Here is an 18,916-nt window from a genome sequence, read left to right on the forward strand (position 1 = left end):
CAAAAATTAAACAAATGTCAACCGTAAATAAATGTCTACCTTTGAACCAAGCGGGTTATTGGCTGTAGACTGCTGGAGCTTGTCTGAATTATTTTTCCCTTCTCCTCGCTCTTTCCCTAAAAGGGTCATCCTCACATCTTGTGGCAATGAGTCCCGTGAGTGAACTGTTACTGTGATATATATATTTTTGGCGGGGAGGTGGGGCTAAGTGCCGACCCTCCTGGCAATAATACAAATCTACTCCTTGGCAGGTATTTAAAAGCATCCCCCGGAGTTTCCCCCCCTAATGTGGGGTGGGGGGGGGCTTGATTTCTAGAGGGGGGGCGAGAAGAAAGGCGCCCCCCTCGCCTTCCCCTCCGCGCGCCTCCCGCTCCCAATGCCATTTCTAGAACGGTAGTAAAAGTTTCTATTAATAAAAAGCCGCGGCGGCAAACACGAAAGCTCTCCAGCGCCGCCGCCGTCGCCGAATCCGCGAGGCCTGTGAGAAAGGGATTCCCTCTGACGTCATTGCTAGGATACCAAACAAACACAGCCGAGACAAGGCCATATATGGCTAATTGCGTCACAGGAACTCCGGCGGGGCGGAGCGAGGGATCCCCGCTGAAATAGCCCTTTGGCGGCCCCGCACGGAGACCCCTTTGGGCAAGCGGGGAGGTCCGGGAGAGAGGGAGCCGCGGGCCGAGTTTCGGGGTCGGCGGGGTCCGGGATCGCCGGGGATCCGCGTTTGGGGGGCCGGATCGGCGCGCTTCCTGGTTGACGTCACGAGGGGCACGGCCCCCCTCTTGTATAAATAGGAGGCGAGGCAGAGCGTGGTTCATTCATAAGATTTCGGGCCCGGGAAGGAAGACCGGCGGCGGGCAGCGGAGACAGAAGCAAGCGCCGGAGGGGAGATCCCGACGCTACTGCTCGGAAACCGACCGATCGCTTCGGATTGCTGGCTGCTTGTTTGGGGGGAGGGGGGAGGCTTTTCTCCCGGGCGCGCGTTGGGGTTGGAGTTGGCTCGACCGGTGGAACTTCGGCCTGCCGCTGCCTCCGGGACCATGCTGTTGCTTTGAAAGGAGAGCGAAGGGGGGGACCCGAGGGAGCCGTCTCCCCCTCCGCCAGGCGACCCGGAGAAGAGCAACTCTCGGAGGCGCGCCCCGAGCCTCCTGCCTCGGATCCGGCGGCGGCGGCGGCGACCACGGCAGCGGCGGCGGCAGCAGCGGCGGGAGGGTCGGCCGGCTGGCTGTGCTCGGCGCTCACCTTGGCTTCCAGGCGCCCCCGGCGAGGCCGCGGCCTTTCCCCGGCGCCCCCGAGGGAGATGTATCAGGGCTTCCCCGGAGACTACGACTCCACCTCCCGGTGCAGCTCGTCCCCTTCGGCCGAGTCCCAGTACCTCTCCTCGGTGGATTCTTTCGGGAGCCCCACGGCCGCCGCTGCCGCCTCCTCGCAGGTAAGAGAGCCGCCGATCGCGGGGTGTGTGTGTGTGTGTGAAGGGACAAACACTTGCTTGACGGGTTCTTTCGTCCAGCCATAGGAGGGGGGGGGGGCTGCGTCCTTTGCACCGGACTCTCCCGGGCGCCGGGATCCAGGAGATCGGAGGGATCCAGGAGATCGGAGGCGTGGACGGGGCTCCCTTCTTACTCCCCTTGCAACTCCCTGCACCCCCAGTCCCTGATCCAAGCGCTGGTCCCCTGGGGGTCTCCGGTGCTTGCCTGCCTGCCTGCCTGTCTGCCTATCGGGGGACTCTCACGCCCCCCCCACCGCAATTGCATGTGCTTTTTGCTTTCCTCTTCCCTCCCCGCCGTCTTTCCTTTTTTGCCCCACCTGCCCACTTCGGCCGATCCCCTCCCAAATTGATCCCGATTGCGGTCCAGATCCCCCCCTTCCCTATTTTATTTCTTTTTTTAAAACACGCGGAAATTAATTCTCCGGATCGGGTGTCCGACCCGCCATTGGAAAGCAAAATATAAGTAAAAAATATTCCGGCAGTAGCAATTGAAACGGATCTCCCGCAAAACTCTCTCCCCGCGCGCGCGAGAGAGTCTCCCCTGCGGTCCGCATTCCTCAACTCTCTCTCTCCGCTTCCCGCACCCCGCTTCCCTTCGGGGTTTCGAACGCGCATGCGCGGAGAGGAGGAGGGGGGAGTGGAGGAGGCGAGCGCGAAGACGAAAGGGGGGAAAGGGGGGCGGGGTTGTGCGTAACGCATGACGTGCTGGAACCCTCCGTGCTGACGTGAAGCACGCACGGCGCGTTGCTCCTCCACCTCCTCCTCCTCCCCGAGGCGCGCGGGTTATTTTGGAACGCTGGTCCACCCCCGTTGCTAAGGGGCGGGGCGGGCGGGAGGAGCGCGCGGATTGGCCGGGGCTGGGAAGGGGAGGCCACGCCCCCTCCAGCCTCTGCTGCTGCTGCTGCTGCTGCTTCTATCTTGGTGCAAGTCAGCAGAGAAAAATAGGAAATGCTAAAAATAATCCCCTCCAACTGTGGAAGGAGCAGGAGTGCAATGCTTTGCGTCCCGTATTTCGGGGAGCAGCTGCCAGCTCCCCACTCCATAATGCCCCCTTTAGCTGGAAGAGAGAAATGGGCCTTGCTCCAGCCCATAATAAGCACCCATCTCTTTCCTTCCCTTCTTAAATTGGGAGAGGAAGATGCATGCCTGCTCGCCCTCCCAATGTTGTCCCTGGTCCTCTGGGAGCTCTAGGGGCGCGCGCCCCCCTCTGCAATTCAGAGGGGGCTGCAATGAAGGGGTGGAGGAGCCCCACAGCTTGCTCTGACCCACTGGTGAGCGGGGGAAATGGGTAATAATATTAGGTATAAATGTGCTTGCTTCTGACACTACAGCCAGGAATGGCAGCCAGCCCCCCCCCCGACCCATTTGGAAGTGTGGGGCGGAAGGCAAGATAAAGTGGCTTGGAGGTAGCTTGGCTTTCCTGTGAATTGCATAGCAGCACTTGGGTGAAACCTTTTCCCTTTGCTTTTGAGGGAAGAAGCAGCAAATTTTAGGGACAAGCCTCATTTTGCCCTCCGATTCACAGCTTTTCCCACCTGGAGCTGAGTTGCTTTACAGCTCCTTGTCTAAGATTTATTTCTGAGCTGCAGGGGAATCTCCGGCAGCTTTCTTCCCCTCAAATCTTACTGTACTTGGGTCTCTTATTATATCACACCTTCTGGTAGCTTGTGTGCTTTGAGGTTTCGTCCTAAAAAAAGACGAGAAAAAAGCCAAGGTTTCAAACCAGAGACTATTATTCCCAGTATAGGTGCAGAACACAATATATACACACATGCATATATATTTTCCCTCTGAAAAGCAATAAAAAGAATTCTGGTATCTTGCCCTAAAAGTGTCCATCGTGGTGGCAGTCGGTGATGGCTGATTCTTCCCCTTCATTTGATCTTGGGATATTTGTTAATATTTCTTGATGTCACTTATTCAAGGAATGAGAGGTTAGCCTTCAGTTTTCAAGCTGGAGAGGGAACAGTGTTTGCCACAAGCTTCCACCAACTCTTTTAACAGAAATCCACGCTCACTGACAGAATATCTGTGTTGCATCTCCACTGCAGTTGGCAATTCCTCTCTCATAACCCAGATGGCAGGCAGGACTAGATGACAGAGGCAGCTGTGGTGGCTCATTTCACAGAGTTGCCAAGGGGCCATAAGGGTCATCTGGTCCAACCCCGTTTGGTCTTAGCTAGGTGACACTTTGGCTTAGATATGGGGTTGGTGCTCCAGGTGTCATTGGGACTAAAGCTGAAGTTGATGGGATTTGACAGCGGCTGAAGCTGATGAGATTTGTAGTTCAGCAATGCAGGGGGTTGGACTAGATGACTCTCGGATCCCCTTCCAACTCTACAGTTCTGTGAACACCTGGAGGGCAGCAGGCTATTACTCATCACTTTTCTCTCCCCCCCCCAAATGAACTCAAAGCGACTTACAAACATTAAAGAATAATAATTTGTTACTTATACCCCACCCATCTGGCTGGGTTTCCCCAGCCACTCTGGGAGGCTTCCAACAAAGTATTAAAAAACAGTAGTCTCCCCTAAAGCTTCCCTAAACAGGGCTGCCTTCAGATGTCTTCTAAAAGTCTGGTAGTTGTTCTTCTCTTTGATATCTGGTGGGAGAGTATTCCACAGGGTAGGTGCCACTACCAAGAAGGCCCTCTCGGTAGTGGCCAAGGTTGCTTTTTAAAAACCGTAATAACAAATGAGGTTGAGAAGAAACCAACTGCACACACTAGCTTCCACAAACATTTTATTGATAAAGCAAAACACTTCATTTGTTAGGCATTCGCCTTGGGGGCCAGTTTATGTCACCTGGATCAGGTACGCCACAGTTGCCCGCAAAGGTGCTTCATGAAGAAGGAACATGGAAGCCTTATTTCAGCTGTCTTCTGAGCATGCATGCCTCCTTCTCTCTCTCCCTCTCCAGGAGTGCAGTGGCCTTGGGGAAATGCCCGGATCCTTTGTGCCAACAGTGACTGCCATATCGACTAGCCAAGAACTGCAGTGGTTGGTGCAGCCCACCTTGATTTCTTCCATGGCCCAGTCTCAGCAGCCTCCGGGCCAGCAAATGCCTCAACAACAGCAGCAGCAGCAACCGCCACCCACTGTGGACCCCTACGACCTGCCGGGGACCAGCTACTCCACCCCAGGACTGAGCGCTGCCTACGGTGCCGGCCCCTCGGGGCTGCCTGCCACCCAGCCACGCTCCACCAGGGCCCGGCCCCGAAGGACTCGGGAGGAAACGGTGAGCGGGGAGGATTGTAGGGCCCTGCTTCTCCTGTGGAACTTCCTCTGGGGAGCCGGCGACGAGGTTATTAACTCTTGCACCCTTGATTTGACCCTGCTTGACAGATTCCCCAAGCAGTCTTAACGGCTGCATTTGGTATATATATTTTTGGGGTGGGATGTTGGCTGGTTGCCTTCTCTGCCCTCTTGGTAGCTTGGGGGAAAGTATAGGTGACTTATCCAGATTGCAGCGACGGATTTGCCAGTCCACTGTAGCCAGAACCACTTTGGCTGGACAGCGTCCATCTAAGGTGGGCTGCTTGATCCCCCCCAAATCTGGTGCTCCGACGTTGCTGCATCTTTTCCTAGACTTGCAGAGTTGCAAAGGAACCATTAGTCATCTAGTCCAACCAATTGACCAATGCGAGACTCAAACCCACAACCTCTGGATTAAGAGTCTCACATGGTTACTTGAATGTATTCTCCTGGGTTGAATACTGGGGTGTAAAACCCAGGATGTCCATTTGCCCCAGCAGAATGAGCAAAGATAGTGTTGGCAGGAAGGGTCGGTTGTGTGGATCCCAGGATTCTTGACAGCCAGAGCTGGTTTGCCCTGCAGGAGAGAGGTGGTAGCAAAGTCCTTTGGGACGATGCCATGTCCAGAAAGGGAGAATTGTCTCTAGCCTTCATCCATGGACTGACCGCCTCTTTCTCTCCCGCCCTTGCAGCTGACACCGGAGGAGGAAGAGAAACGCCGTGTCCGCAGGGAGAGGAACAAGCTTGCCGCGGCCAAGTGCAGGAATCGCCGCCGTGAACTGACAGACCGACTTCAAGCGGTGAGTGGAGAACGGGGACTTCCTGGCCATGAGCTTTTTGGTGCCACTGGCCCTGCCCTTGGGTGGGGGGAAACCCACAAGCTTTGAGAGAGGTGGAGCTGCCTCAGAGCCCTGTTCTGCCTGGCTCAATGCCCAATTTCTATCTATTGCATTTATATCCCACCTCCCTCACATTTCACCTCCACAACAACCCTGCGAAGTAGGTCAGGCTGAGAGATAGGGACTGTGACCGGAGGCTCATGGTGAGCTTCACGGCCAAGTGGGGGTTTGAATCCTGGTGTCTCTCAGGCTCTAACCACTACCCCATGTTGTCTCCTCATGGCCGGTATTACCATTTTAAGGGGCCACAAACGACCGATTATTTCATTCCCTATGACCATGGGGTAAAGCCAGGTTTTTCAGGGCAAAGAGTTTGAAATGTTTTTTCTTCCCTCGGGATATTTGAAAACGGTGTTGGGTTGTTTTTTTTAAAAAGACTGCAACCGCTGATTTTTAATGCCCTTCTCCTTGTGGCTTGTTCTAAGCTGTTTTGGGCTCCCCTATTTAAGATAACAAGCTTTATTTACAAATCTTCAAGAACGGACAGCTCATCTCCATCTTTTGGGGACCAGGCAAACCCCAGTTCCTCCCTCCTGAGCTTCAAGCTGAGAGGGGGTTGTCTCCTGTTGCTTTCCCTCCACTTTCCCTGCAGTGTAGATAACAGCTCTAGGCCGCCATCTTGGAGGAATGGGCACCATAGTTTGTTGGCCGGAGCAGTTCTCGCCCAGCAGTGGCCCCTCTGGTTCTGCAGACGCCATTTTGAAAGAGGGCGAAGGGTCTCTTGCTTTGCTAGAACAGGAGAAATGGCAGACTCCCTGACTGCAGTGCCCACCAAAACTGGGATGCCCCCCCCAAAAAAAAAACCCTAGGAGCAGGCAGCGAAGCAAGATGGCAGATGCAGACTACCCACAGGCGTCCCTGGGTTGGTTTGAACCACCAACCTTCTGGTGATGATGGTTGTTGTTACAGTATTATTTGAATTTATATACTGCCCTATACCCGGGGGGTCTCCAGGCGATTCACAGAATAAAATCAAGATATAAAACCACAAAAGACCTAATAAAAATAAAAGCAACAACCCAATAGCCACCCCCACAAAAAAATAGACATAGGACATAGGATGCCAATCAGATCAACCAAAGGCCTGGAACATTTTTGCCTGGCGCCTGTATGATGAAGGCGCCAGGTGGCCTTCCTTAGGGAGAGCATTTCACCAACAGGGAGCCACTGCAGAGAAGGCCCTGTTCTTGTGTTGCCACCCTCTGCACCTCTTGAGGAGGCGGCACATGAAGGAGGGCCTCAGAAGATGATCTCAGGGTCTGGGTTGGTTCATATAGAAACAGGCAGTCCTTAAGGTATTGCGGTCCTGAGTTTCTGGGGAATTTTGGCCAGACGCACCACCCAAGGGAACAGGTGGTTTCCCTCCCAGCTCCCCAATTCCACAGCATCTCACCTCCCCTTCCTTGCCCCCCCTGGCTTCCTTGCTGAATCCGCTGATGTCCCCGCTCCTTCCCCAGGAGACCGACCAGCTGGAGGAGGAGAAGGCTGAGCTGGAGTCGGAGATCGCGGAGCTTCAGAAGGAACGCGAACGGCTGGAGTTTGTCCTGGTGGCTCACAAGCCCAGCTGCAAGATCCCTTACGAGGACGTGCCAGAACTGATCGGGCAGCCGGGCACCTCGGGCGAGGTGAGCGCTTTAGCCCTGGCGGTCAAGGAGGACCCCTTTGGCCCCACGGCCTACTCGTCGCTGCCCCTCCACTACCAGCAGACCCTTGGCGGAGTGCAGGCCTTGTCTCCCGCGGAGGTAGCGTTTTCTAGTTCTTACTTTTCACATGGTGAACAGCTGACCGACCCGTACCCGGCTAACCCTTCCTATACGTCTTCGTTTGTCTTCACCTACCCAGAGGGAGCCAGCTGCGGAGCCACACACCAGCGGAACAGCAGCAGCGACCAGTCCTCGGACTCCCTGAACTCTCCCTCGCTCCTTGCCTTGTGAAACTCAAAAAACCAAAAAAAACGCGCAAAAACAAAACGCAAAAGCCCAACCGCCTCCCAATCTCGAAACCTTTTCTCTGCCTGACCTCCATTGGAAAAACAACAACACCAAAACGACCCACGTGCGCAAACTTCTGCGTTAAGCGAAGGGGGGCACAAGAGAGAGAGAAATGGCAAATGCGCACCCCCCAACTTGGGAGCATCGAACCTTTAAAACACCAATATCTATCTATAAAGAGACCAAGTCACCCGCCAGCCCTCGCTACACCAGCACCCACAATCACAAGCTCTGTGACCATGTTGTTGTTGATGTTCAGACTGCCGGGGTGCAGTGAGTGGAACGCCTTTTTGTGTGTCGACGGTCGCTTTCAACATTTCCTTGTTTTTTGGGCTTTGCAATTTCCAAATGGGGGAGCGAAGGAGGATGGATGTTTCTGGGCTGCCGCGATGGATGATCTACCCTCCGCCTCGGAAGAACTCTGAGCCTAATACTTGCTTTCTGGGGGGGAAACGGGGCCCTTGCCTTTTGCTGAACGTGGACTTTTTGGCTGAGAGTGGACTGTGATGATGGTTCTCTGATTCTTGCTGCCTTTTGTTCATGGAATCATAGAATTGTAGACTTGGAAGAAGCCGAGCAAAAGGGGATGACCTGTCAGTAGGGGGAATGAGGAGGAATGAGGGTGGGCTCTCCCCCCCCCCCCTGTTCTAGCAGACCCAACATTGCCTGGCTGCTTGTGAATCTTCTGCCAGCTGCATGGTTAGAAATGGGCACTCTCAAGGCACTTTTCCAAGTTATCAGCCTGCACTATGAAACGTGGTTGAGAGATTGACCGGCCAGCAACCATCCTTTCCCAAATTATTTTGGCAGGTGCCTACTGTCAACCTCAAAAAAAAAAAAAGTCTAGAATATGGCGCAGGAGGTGCTTAAAAGCTCTTGTTTTCTGTGTGCTTTAAGCTTGCTGCTTGACCAGCGCAACAGAATTCAGTTCCTTATGAGTTGCACCCTTAACGCACAGAGGAGCAAGTCTACTTTAATAGGCTTGCAAGCAGAAATTATTCCAGTTCACACGATTACCAGTTTAGGCGCTTTGGTGAATGTCCTGGGAATATAATCTAAAGGGCAGTAGAAAAGTATTTGGTCTTAACAAAGTATGAAGAAAAAGAAGTTATATGCTTTTTTCCCTTCATACTTTGTTAATATATATATTGAGTTCAATACAAAATCAGAAACTTAATTAATGAGAACCTCGGCTGCAAAACTCACCAGATTTTTAACTTGGGCAATAGTTTGGCAGCCCTGGTGTGCCTGTCAGAAAACATGGAAGCCTTTTAGAGGATGCTAGGAATTTGCACAGTGGGCTGTCTGGAACGCCACGTCTCTTATTTTTGTCCAGCTGGTTGGGGGGCCAGCTCTACGTTGGGTCTACCCAATGCCTTTTAAACTTGGCCACATCCCCCCCACCCCCCGAATGAATCCTCTTCCCACTAGGGACTTCTGCCTTTGCTCGGTTTCCCGTGGGTGGCTGGCTGGCAACCGTTTTGCCGGGATGTTGGGGAGCTGCGCTTGGTGATATACTGTGAACGGACCTCTCTCCCCCCTCCTTGTATAGATGCTTTCCTTCCCCGACCCTCGATATTGTGACACTATGTACTTTAAGCTGCCTGTTTCCTTTTGCTTGATGTATCCGTGGTTTTTGAAGCTGGCTCTTCTCCCCCACCACCCTTTTCTCCCTTGGTGACACTGTTGGTGAGGAAAAAAACCCTCTGGATATTTAGCTGACTTCCATCCCCGGCTGCGGCCTTTCCTAATTTCTGGGCTTCTGGCTTCCTTCCTGCCTAGCTGCACCTTGGTGGATATCACTTTAGGGTTCCCAGATCCTCAATGTCCCAGCATTTCAATCGGTTTGCAGCCGTGTTGCTTGTGAAGTGGCCCCCCCACCCCAGGGTCTCCTTGCGCCCTGTTGCTTCGGTTGCCAATGCCAAGCGGCGCTTGTGTATCTTTTGTGCGTGATCATGTTCAACAGCGCTGCCTCTTATTAACCTGCCACACGAGTGTGTTTATGGACTGGGGCAAAATGGAAAAAAGCTGCCTTGTTGCTTTTATGGAGCTCTAGAGCACGCCGTTCAGGATGTTTCCAAAAAACTTTCCTCGTGACCAAGCTTTCAATGTTGTGTTTAATTTTTTTTTAAAAAAACCAGAATTATTTTTAATCTTATGGACTTTTATTTTAACCGGCTTTTATTTTTAATTGCTTATTATACACTTGCTGGGGAAACGGGGGAATATTTTTAATTTTTTAACTATTATAATAATATATTATTTTTACCCCCTTGTGCTGTAATATTATTTTTGTGTGTGATGTTGTTTTGTTAAGCAGCAGGGGGGATGCCGTCGGACGGGAAGGAGGGGAGAGAACTCTGGACCCGGCTGGCGACTCTTTCCCTGCACTTAACCTTGGCTAGCAAAAATAGCAAATAAAGACAGCTTTGAAAAATGCACTTTTTAACGATGGATATAAGATCTCTATTTTTTCAAACTCCTGTAAAGTTCACATTAAGGTGCAATAAAAAAAAGAAAAACCTCGAGCCGTAGAGCTGCCTGGCTTTCTCCGCACCGAAACCCCCATCACCTTGTGCCTTAACCCTTCACGTTCAGGGCGGGGCAGACCCTGGGGTGGCCCGGGTAGCAGGAAGCTGCTATTGAGGGTGGTTGCCATGTTTATGCGCTGGGACCTTGTTTGGCGTTGGAGTGCCCTCTGCAGCATGCTAAGTGAAAGCACACATGGTGAGATCTCATGGAAAGCAGATTTTGGGGTTTATGTGTGTAGTTACAACCCTTAAATCCCATGATCAAAGTGTTGGTGCTGACCTTTAAAGCCCTAAACGGCCCCAGTCATGTATACCTGAAGGAACGTCTCCACCCCCATCGTTCTGCCCGGACACTGAGGTCCAGCACCGAGGGCCTTCTGGCAGTTCCCTCATTGCGAGAAGTGAGATTACAGGGAACCAGGCAGAGGGCCTTCTCGGTGGTGGCACCCGCCCTGTGGAACGCCCTCCCACCAGATGTCAAAGAGAGCAACAACTACCAGACATTTAGAAGACATCTGAAGGCAGCCCTCTTTAGGGAAGCTTTTAATGTTTAACAGACCGTTGTATTTTAATATTTTGTTGGAAGCCGCTCAGAGTGGCTGGGGAAGCCCAGTCAGATGGGCGGGGTATAAAAAATAAAGGGTGATGATGATGATCAGGCTAAAGGGGCCCATCTAGTCCAGCCATCATGTTCTCACAGGGCCAGCCATGATGGGAAACCTGCAAGCAGGATCTGAACACAAGAGCAGCTCTCCTGCGGTTCTGGCAACTCGGATTCAGCAGCCTTGCTGCCTCTGACTGACTGTAGAGGGCAAAACATAGTCCTTGTGGCTGGTAGCAATTGGTAGCCTTCTTCTCTTCCACAAATTTCCTAGGTGGCACTTCTGCATGGAAGGAATCTTGTAGCCTATTCCCAGCATTCCATTGTAATAAACGAAAATCTTCCCTTATGGGGGGACACAAGAGCCCTTAGAGTCCTTTGCAGGGGGGGCCGTCAGACGGGAAGGAGAGAACTCTGGACCCGGCTGGCGACTCTTCCCTGCGCTTAACCTTGGCTAGCAAAAATAGCAAAGACGGTTTTGCAAGAGGAGGAAGCTTTGATGCTCCTCCGTCTGGATCTCAATTACATGTCACCCCCCCCCCCCGGAATTCCAGCCAACGTTTGGTTTGAACCTTCCAACCCTGCTTTTCGCTGAATTCCAAAGATTTAAGAGTTTGGAACTAGAATGAACTACCGTTTCACGCAGCACATAGTTAAAACTGTGGAACTCCCTGCCGCAGTGTGCTGGGCCCGGGGATAAGCCGTGAAACACGGTCCAGGACCCGAAGGTTCTGCTGGGAGTCAGTCCGACAGGGGCATCATTTGGCCTGATCAGATCCTGAGGCTCCAAGACTTTGGCCACCTCCTGAGAAGAGAAGACTCCCTGGAAAAGACCCTGATGCTGGGAAAGATGGAGGGCACAAGGAGAAGGGGACGACAGAGGAAGAGATGGCTGGACAGTGTTCTCGAAGCTACCAGCATGAGTTTGACCAAATTGTGGGAGGCAGCGGAAGACAGGAGGGCCTGGCGTGCTCTGGTCCAGGGGGTCACGAAGAGGCGGACACGACTAAACAACAACAATGGGCCTGGTGGGTGCCTTGCGGTTCACTCACTGGAAAAGGTTGTGTCCCTCCCCTCGGTGGTTTTCACTTGCTGGTGGAAGGACAGCAAGGAGAGAAGCAGCCTGGCATCCCTAGGCAGGGAGTTCCAAAGTTGCCTGGGAGCAGCCACCACCGAGAAGGCCCTTTCCTGCATCCTCACCATGGGGTCCTGAGAGGGTGGGGGCCTGAGAGAAGGGTCTCTCCTGAAGACCTAGGGCCTGGGCAGGTTCATATTGGAGCGGGCCGCAGGATACGGCGCTTCAGACAGCCTGGGACGAAGGGGGCTTGCGCAGGAGAAATCCCCAGGGATGAGTTACGGTGTGCTTGAATTCGTGTGCTATAGGGCTCCCTGGAAAAGACCCTGATGTTGGGAAAGATGGAGGGCACAAGGAGAAGGGGACGACAGAGGCCGAGATGGTGGGACAGTGTTCTCGAAGCTACCAGCATGAGTCTGACCAAACTGCGGGAGGCAGTGGAAGACAGGAGGGCCTGGCGTGCTCTGGTCCAGGGGGTCACGAAGAGGCGGACATGACTAAACAACAACAAACAGCCAGGCTCTTCTTAGCCTCTTATGGAACCTCCAGGCCCAGAGGCAGTCTACCTGGATTCCTAGGTTCTTTGGGACATTTGGCTACTGTGAGAGTAGGATGCTAGTCTGACCCAACAGGATAGTCTTACATTTCCAAATGTGAATGCCTCCAATGCCGTCTGTTACCTTCCCTCTTTAAAGCTGCACCCGTAGCGTTTGAAGGCACTTAATGTTTTGTGAAGGACGCATTATTTTTGGGAGACCGCCCCCCCCCCGGCCAGCAATGCAGAGGGGAGACTGGGCACGCTCTGCCCCTTTTACAAACTGTGCGGAAAGGGGAGTGGGTGATTTGGGCAAATGCAGGCATTCTCACGTGACCCCCCCAACCTGCCCACCCCCCAGCAGCCCATCCGTACATGAGCCCAAACCCCAACGATGCAGGAATCACAGCCAGGAGGCCACACGTCAGACACTTCTTGTTGTTTTTTTCCCCAACAACCATTTTTATTAAAGTGTAAATCCAGGCAAATGTTGAGAACCGGCTCGCGCCAACCCCGTCGTTGGCCGGGATGGGTATGGCAGAAAGTGGAGCGTCCCGGGAGAAAGAAAGAAACATAAAAAGGTGCGTGGAGGTCGATTGTGTGCTCTGGCCAGCGTTGGGCACCTGTTTAAGACGGAGCCTTTCTCCTGGAGAAAGAAGGTGTTGCTCCAAGGCTGGCGGGTCCGTGTCAACTTTCCCTTAAGAAATAAATTCAGCAGGCAGGGAGGGAGACCGGGGAGGGTGGCACTAGGGTAAGAAAGGGGCCTTTGCCCACCCCCCAAACAGGCACAGCTTCCTGGAATTTCCTTGGGGGGCGCTGAGGAGGGTGCCCCACTCCAAGCTGTGCCAACTCTGCTCAAGGACGGCAGCCGCCCAGAGGACTACGCTGGGAGAACGGACGTCTCCGGCACGCAGTTAGCCCAGGGGGGTGGACTGGAGAAGGCGAGCGGCTTTCTGTCGTGTCCAAGCCATGGCGGGGGGGGGGGGAAGGATGTGAGAGGGCAGGAAGGTCTCTTTGGGAAGGCGTGGGTGGGCAGCTGGAGGGAAGGAAAGGGGCAGGAGGAGGAGGAGGTATGTGTGGGTGTATATATATCTCTGTGTGTGTACGGGGGTCAGAGCAGGAGGGGGGGGGGAGTCATTCATTCGGCTTTTGCTTTGGCTGTCGGCAGTTTGGACAGCATCCTAGGAGGAAAGTAGAGAGAGAAGAAATTAAGCCAGTAGCGAGTGGAAAGAGTTTCTTGCTTTTAAAAAAATTATCTGCAGGACATCGTCTAGAATAAAATACCGTATTTTCGCTCTATAAGACGCACCAGACCACAAGACGCACCTAGTTTTTGGAGGAGGAAAACAAGAAAAATAAATAAATCTGAATCTCAGAAGCCAGAACAGCAAGAGGGATCACTACGCAGCGAAAGCAGCAATCCCTCTTGCTGTTCTGGCTTCTGGGATAGCTGTGCAGCCTGCATTCGCTCCATAAGACGCACACACATTTCCCCTTACTTTTTAGGAGGGAAAAAGTGAGTCTTATAGAGCAAAAAATATGGTAGCTTACTAGGGAAATGCTGAAGTTGCCCTTTGGGGCGCCTCAGGGTCAATTTTTTATGGTAGCCCAAATCTCAGTTGTACGGGAGTGTGTACAGTGGTACCTCTGGATGCGAACGGGATCTGTTCCGGAGCCCCGTTCGCATCCAGAAGCGAAGGCAACCCGCTTCTGCAGGGAAAACCCACAAGCAGGATCCGCACACAACACTCTCCCTTCCTGCCGTTTCCAGCAACTGATGTTCAGAAGCATCGCTGCCTCCAACTGTGGAGGGCAGCACAGAGCCATCACAGCTAGTAGCCATGAAAAGCCCTCTCTTCCTCCATGAAATTGTTCAATCCTCTTTCAAGCCAATCAGAGTTGGTAGCTGTCACTGTTTCCTGTGGCAGGGAGTTCCGCAGTCTATTTCCCCCTATTGGCCCACCCAACAACACAGAGTACACATTTATGCAGGTTTAATCCACGAATGAATCAAGTCGATGCACATTCCAAGAGCTCTGCAAACAGGTGACAGCCCTGAGTTTAAGCCGGTGAGCTCATTCCCTTTGCAGCAGCCCAGTCCCCACACCTAAAGCGAAATGCACATTAAGGTCTTAATCCAAATGTGAAATTCTGGGGGACGAACAAGAGAGGAAACTCAAACACTTTCGCATCTCCTTTTCTGTGTGTGCAAGTTTCTTAGAGGCTTGTGGTTGAAAACAGGATGCGAGGCCAGACGAACTTGTGCTTTGGGGGCAGCGAGGCCAGTTCTTCTTAAATATTTCTAAACTTCCTCACGGCAGGTGGGCGCTAAAGGCGACGGGTGGTCCCCCCCCACCCTCAAATTCGAGAGCACACTGGTGCCCGCTCCAGAAGCTTTGAACTGCAACTTCCACCAGTCCCAACTTTGCCCGCGGCCTGCAGGGCAATCAATTAACGTGGAAACATCAAACTATGGTCTTCTGCAACCTGGTGCCCTCTCGAGGTGTGCTGATTGGGGGCTGGGGGGCGTTGTCATCCAAAACATCTGGAGAGGGCACCAGGTTGGCATTCTGTTCTGGAGATTGCAGGAGGGTTAGGAGAGCTGCTTCCCTTGCCAATGCTCATCGGAAGGGTCTGCCTCCATAATTTCTATAGGTCCCGAACAAGCACTGGTTGCAGTGGCCCAGTGTGCCAGCAGGAGGTGCTGTGGGGCTAGGGTATATACACAGAAACCCCATACACTATTCAGTTTCTGAAAATTCATAGCACCCACGGGTGACGCTCTCTTTTCCAAACAGCAGTGAAATAGGAGCCAATGTCGTGCAGTGCTTGGAGTGTTAGGCCAGGTAGAGGTAAAGGTAAAGGGACCCCTGACCATTAGGTCCAGCCGTGGCCGACTCTGGGGTTGCGGTGCTCATCTCGCTTTACTGGCCGAGGGAGCCGGCGTACAGCTTCTGGGTCATGTGGCCAGCAGGACTAAGCCGCTTTTGGCAAACCAGAGCAGTGCACGGACATGCCGTTTACCTTCCCGCCAGAGTGGTACCTATTTATCTACTTGCACTTTGACGTGCTTTCAAACTGCTAGGTTGGCAGGAGCAGGGACCGAGCAATGGGAGCTCACCCCGTCACGGGGATTCGAACTGCCGACCTTCTGATCGGCAAGCCCTAGGGTCTGTGGTTTAACCCCCAGCACCACCCACGTCCCAACCCCTGTCTACCCCTCCCCTTGTGTGACATGTCAGTGATGTAGCAATGGTGCTGTACAAACTGTATTCTGGGATAATATATAATAATGAAAACAATAATTTATTATTTATACCCCGCCCATCTGGCTGAGTTTCCCCAGCCACTCTGGGCGGCCCCCGATCAAGTGTTAAAAACAGTACAGCGTTAAATATTAAAAACTATGGTGGAAAAGTTTTAAAAGTCCTTGTCACCCCATCCTCGGGGTTCAAAATTCCTCTTTGAACCTGTTGTGCAATAAACATTGGTCTACATCTATTTGCTCCGGTTGGCTGGACTCCTTCCTTTATTCCGCAGGGACCCGCGGGCTCTGCCCGACCAGCTGGGGGACTGAGCAGCCTCGCACCTAGATTTTTCCGTAACAGGGGCAATGGAAGGATGTGGTGGCCCCCTCCCCACGTGAGGAAGAAGCAAGGAAAAGAGGCAGGGGGCAAAGGAGAGACAATAACTCCCCCCCAAAAAACCACAACTTACTTTGCTCTGAGGTTACTCAACTGATTCCTCACCAGCCCCACATACTGGTCAATCTGTGCCTGGAAAAAGGAAAAAGGTAAAGGGTCTGTGGTGAGCGGAGATTTGCTGGAAATGCCAGGAAGACGTACAGGTTCCAGAATACGTCTGTGTATGCTTTAAAGAGGCTGCTTCCTTCAGATGTCACTCCATACATGCTCAGAGGCACTCTGGCCTTTCAAACATTCCACCGGTATGTTTGAAAAGCTGCTTTCCAGAGAAATTGAAAGGCACTTGGCACCTGCTTAAAGGGTTCCTAGGCTTGCATGCAATCCATGCCAAACATCGGAAGCACACGGCTTTCTCCAAAGAATCCTGGGAACTGTAGTTTGCACACCTGGGAACTGTAGTTTGCACACTCCTGGAGCACCTTTAGCGAACTACAGCTCCCAGGGTTCTTTGCGCAGCGAGAGAGGGCAAAACCAGGAATATGGGGGCATGGCAAGAACATGTCAGGGATGGGCAGGTCTGAACCCAGTGGGTCTTGGTGCGGACCTTAGCCAATCAGGTCATAACAAGGATGGGGGGCAGCTGACCCGGCTCCCAAATGCTGTTGGCCCCCAGCTCCACAATGGTCAGTAATTATGGGAGTTGTAGTTCAGCAATATATGGACTACCACTGTGGGGCAAAAACTTACAGCCAACCTGAGAAAACAAGTATTATCCAACTTAAAGACCACTAATTTCTACAGTGATATACCGAAAATTTATAATGAAATCTTCCAAATGTTCGTAGAGCTTAGTACTCCACCTAAAGTTTGGGTACTTAAACATAGCGCTAGCCCTTGGTTTGATGATGAATGTTTCCAGCTAAAAAGAAAACTGCGCCAAACATTTAAAAATAATCGCACTAAACTAGAGCCCTCTTATCTTGATGAAAAAAGAAAATATCATTACATTCTGGCCGAAAAGAAACAGAAATACGCAACCCAAAAATGGCTACAATTATTCGACTCAATTCAGAGTAAAAACAACAAAGCGTTCTGGAACTTAGTGTACGGAGGATTGAAAGCCGAAAATCAACTAACTCTACCACCAATTGCAGAATCCAAATGGTCCCAATATTTCACATCTGTATTTAACAATCTACACAGTGAACTTAAAGGAAATGAAACCACTAAAAATAAAATTAATAAACTCCAGGAGTGGCCAAGGGTAAAGGAAGAGGAAATTAGAGAGATAGTTAAAAATTTCAAATCGGGGAAATCTCCTGGGCCAGACGGTCTACCAATAGAATTATTTAAGACCTATATAGATTGGTGGGCAGAACCCTTAGCTCAACTGTTTACTCTCATAGATAAATATGGGATCATACCTGAGATATGGTTAAGATCAATAATTATTCCAATCTTTAAAAATGGCGACCCAAAAGAACCAAGGAATTATAGACCGATAAGCCTATTATCAGTTATAGGGAAAATCTACGCCAAGCACCTCTTATCTAAACTCCTTACCTGGATGAAAAATCTAAATTTACCAGGGAAAGAACAAATAGGTTTCTCCAAAGGTTGCTCTACACTAGACCACTGTCTTATACTTATGCATTTGGTTGAAAAATACAGATCCCAAAGGCAATCTAAGATATATGCTGCTTTTGTAGATTTTCGTGGTGCATTCGACTCAATTGACCGCCCAAAGTTGTGGAGGAAACTCGCAGAATTAAAAATTGATCAGCGCTTATTGATTCTAATGCAAAATCTGCACTCTTCTAATACCTGTCAAGTCAAACTTAACACCAAAGGTCACCTTTCATCAGACATCCCTAACTCGAAAGGGGTAAAACAAGGGTGTATTCTTGCCCCCTTCCTATTTAATTTATTTTTATCAGACTTGCCAGATTACCTTCAAAAAATAGAATCACATGCCCCTAAACTTAATCAGAAACCAGTTCCTCTCTTATTATACGCAGACGATGCTGTCCTACTATCATTAACGAGCTTGGGTCTGAAACATCTTATATCTTTACTGATCCTTTACTGCGAATGCAACAAACTCTCTATAAATTATGAGAAGACAAAAATTTTGGTCTTCTCGAATGGTTGGAAATTAGAGAAATGGCAAATAAGAGGGCAAGAAATCCAACAAGTGAAAATCTATAGGTATCTGGGAATTTTATTCCAGAGCAATTTAGGGTGGGCAACCCATCGCACAAATGCCATAAAACAGGCAAAGTGCACCTCATCAGCAGTTGCCCGTTTTTATTATCAGAAAGGTAATCAATTTGTTCCTGCGGCCAATCAGATATTTCAAACAAAAGTGCAATCCCAGATACTCTATGGAATCCCGCTATGGGTCCAAGCATATAACAGTGATCTAAAAAAGATCCACTCCAGCTTTCTGAGACGTATTCTTGGACTCCCAGCTATGATCAAATATGAAACAATGTGTGCAGAAATAGGCATACACACAATGGAATATTGGGCATGGTCCACCTCAATAAAGTACTGGTTACGCTGCCATTTTCGCTGCCCTCCATCAAGTCTGCTCGCTGATTTGCTCAATGACTCCTATAAATCAAGATGGTATCAGCACCTCGAAAAAAAGATTGAATCTTTAGGTATCGAGCTGGAGCCCCTGTACAATTCTAATGAGCAATACATTTTCCATAATATCCTAACTAGACTAAAGGATGTCGAGAGACAAAATATTATGGCAGCTGTAAACAAAATTTGCTCCCCCATATTCTATGATTTAAATATCTTAGATAGCAGAGCCAATTACGTCACTAAATTGATAATCCCAGCCCAACGTAGGGCTTTTATGCTGGCCCGTTTGAATGTTTTTCCCT

The 18,916-nt window shown here is 51.2% G+C and overlaps 2 protein-coding genes across 3 annotated transcripts in view; one reads left to right on the forward strand and one right to left on the reverse strand.

Annotated features, from left to right (window-relative positions):
- The first annotated feature begins 631 nt into the window (after positions 1–631).
- On the forward strand, positions 632–8,195 carry FOSB (FosB proto-oncogene, AP-1 transcription factor subunit). 2 transcript variants are annotated; one of them, XM_081922282.1, is made up of 5 exons: positions 632–1,432; positions 4,409–4,726; positions 5,436–5,543; positions 7,100–7,384; positions 7,485–8,195. In XM_081922282.1, the coding sequence occupies exons 1-5, from the start codon at positions 1,301–1,303 to the stop codon at positions 7,548–7,550; spliced, it is 909 nt and encodes a 302-aa protein (XP_081778408.1). In that variant the 5' UTR covers positions 632–1,300; the 3' UTR covers positions 7,551–8,195. The 2 variants fall into 2 exon arrangements, with proteins under 2 accessions (XP_081778408.1, XP_081778407.1); XM_081922281.1 differs by having other exon boundaries at positions 634–1,432; positions 7,100–8,195.
- A 4,612-nt stretch (positions 8,196–12,807) lies between these two features.
- The window catches only part of RTN2 (reticulon 2), a 40,427-nt gene continuing 34,318 nt past the window's right edge, over positions 12,808–18,916 (reverse strand). The window contains exons 9-10 of the mRNA XM_081922222.1: positions 16,093–16,151; positions 12,808–13,556 (exon numbers count right to left, since the gene is read on the reverse strand). Of these exons, the coding sequence (XP_081778348.1) occupies positions 13,514–13,556; positions 16,093–16,151 (102 nt within the window). The 3' untranslated portion in view covers positions 12,808–13,513. The remainder of the gene's footprint in view (positions 13,557–16,092; positions 16,152–18,916) is intronic.

This window comes from Podarcis melisellensis (assembly GCF_964234715.1).
Source record: "Podarcis melisellensis genome assembly, chromosome: 8".
Lineage (NCBI taxonomy): Eukaryota > Metazoa > Chordata > Lepidosauria > Squamata > Lacertidae > Podarcis > Podarcis melisellensis.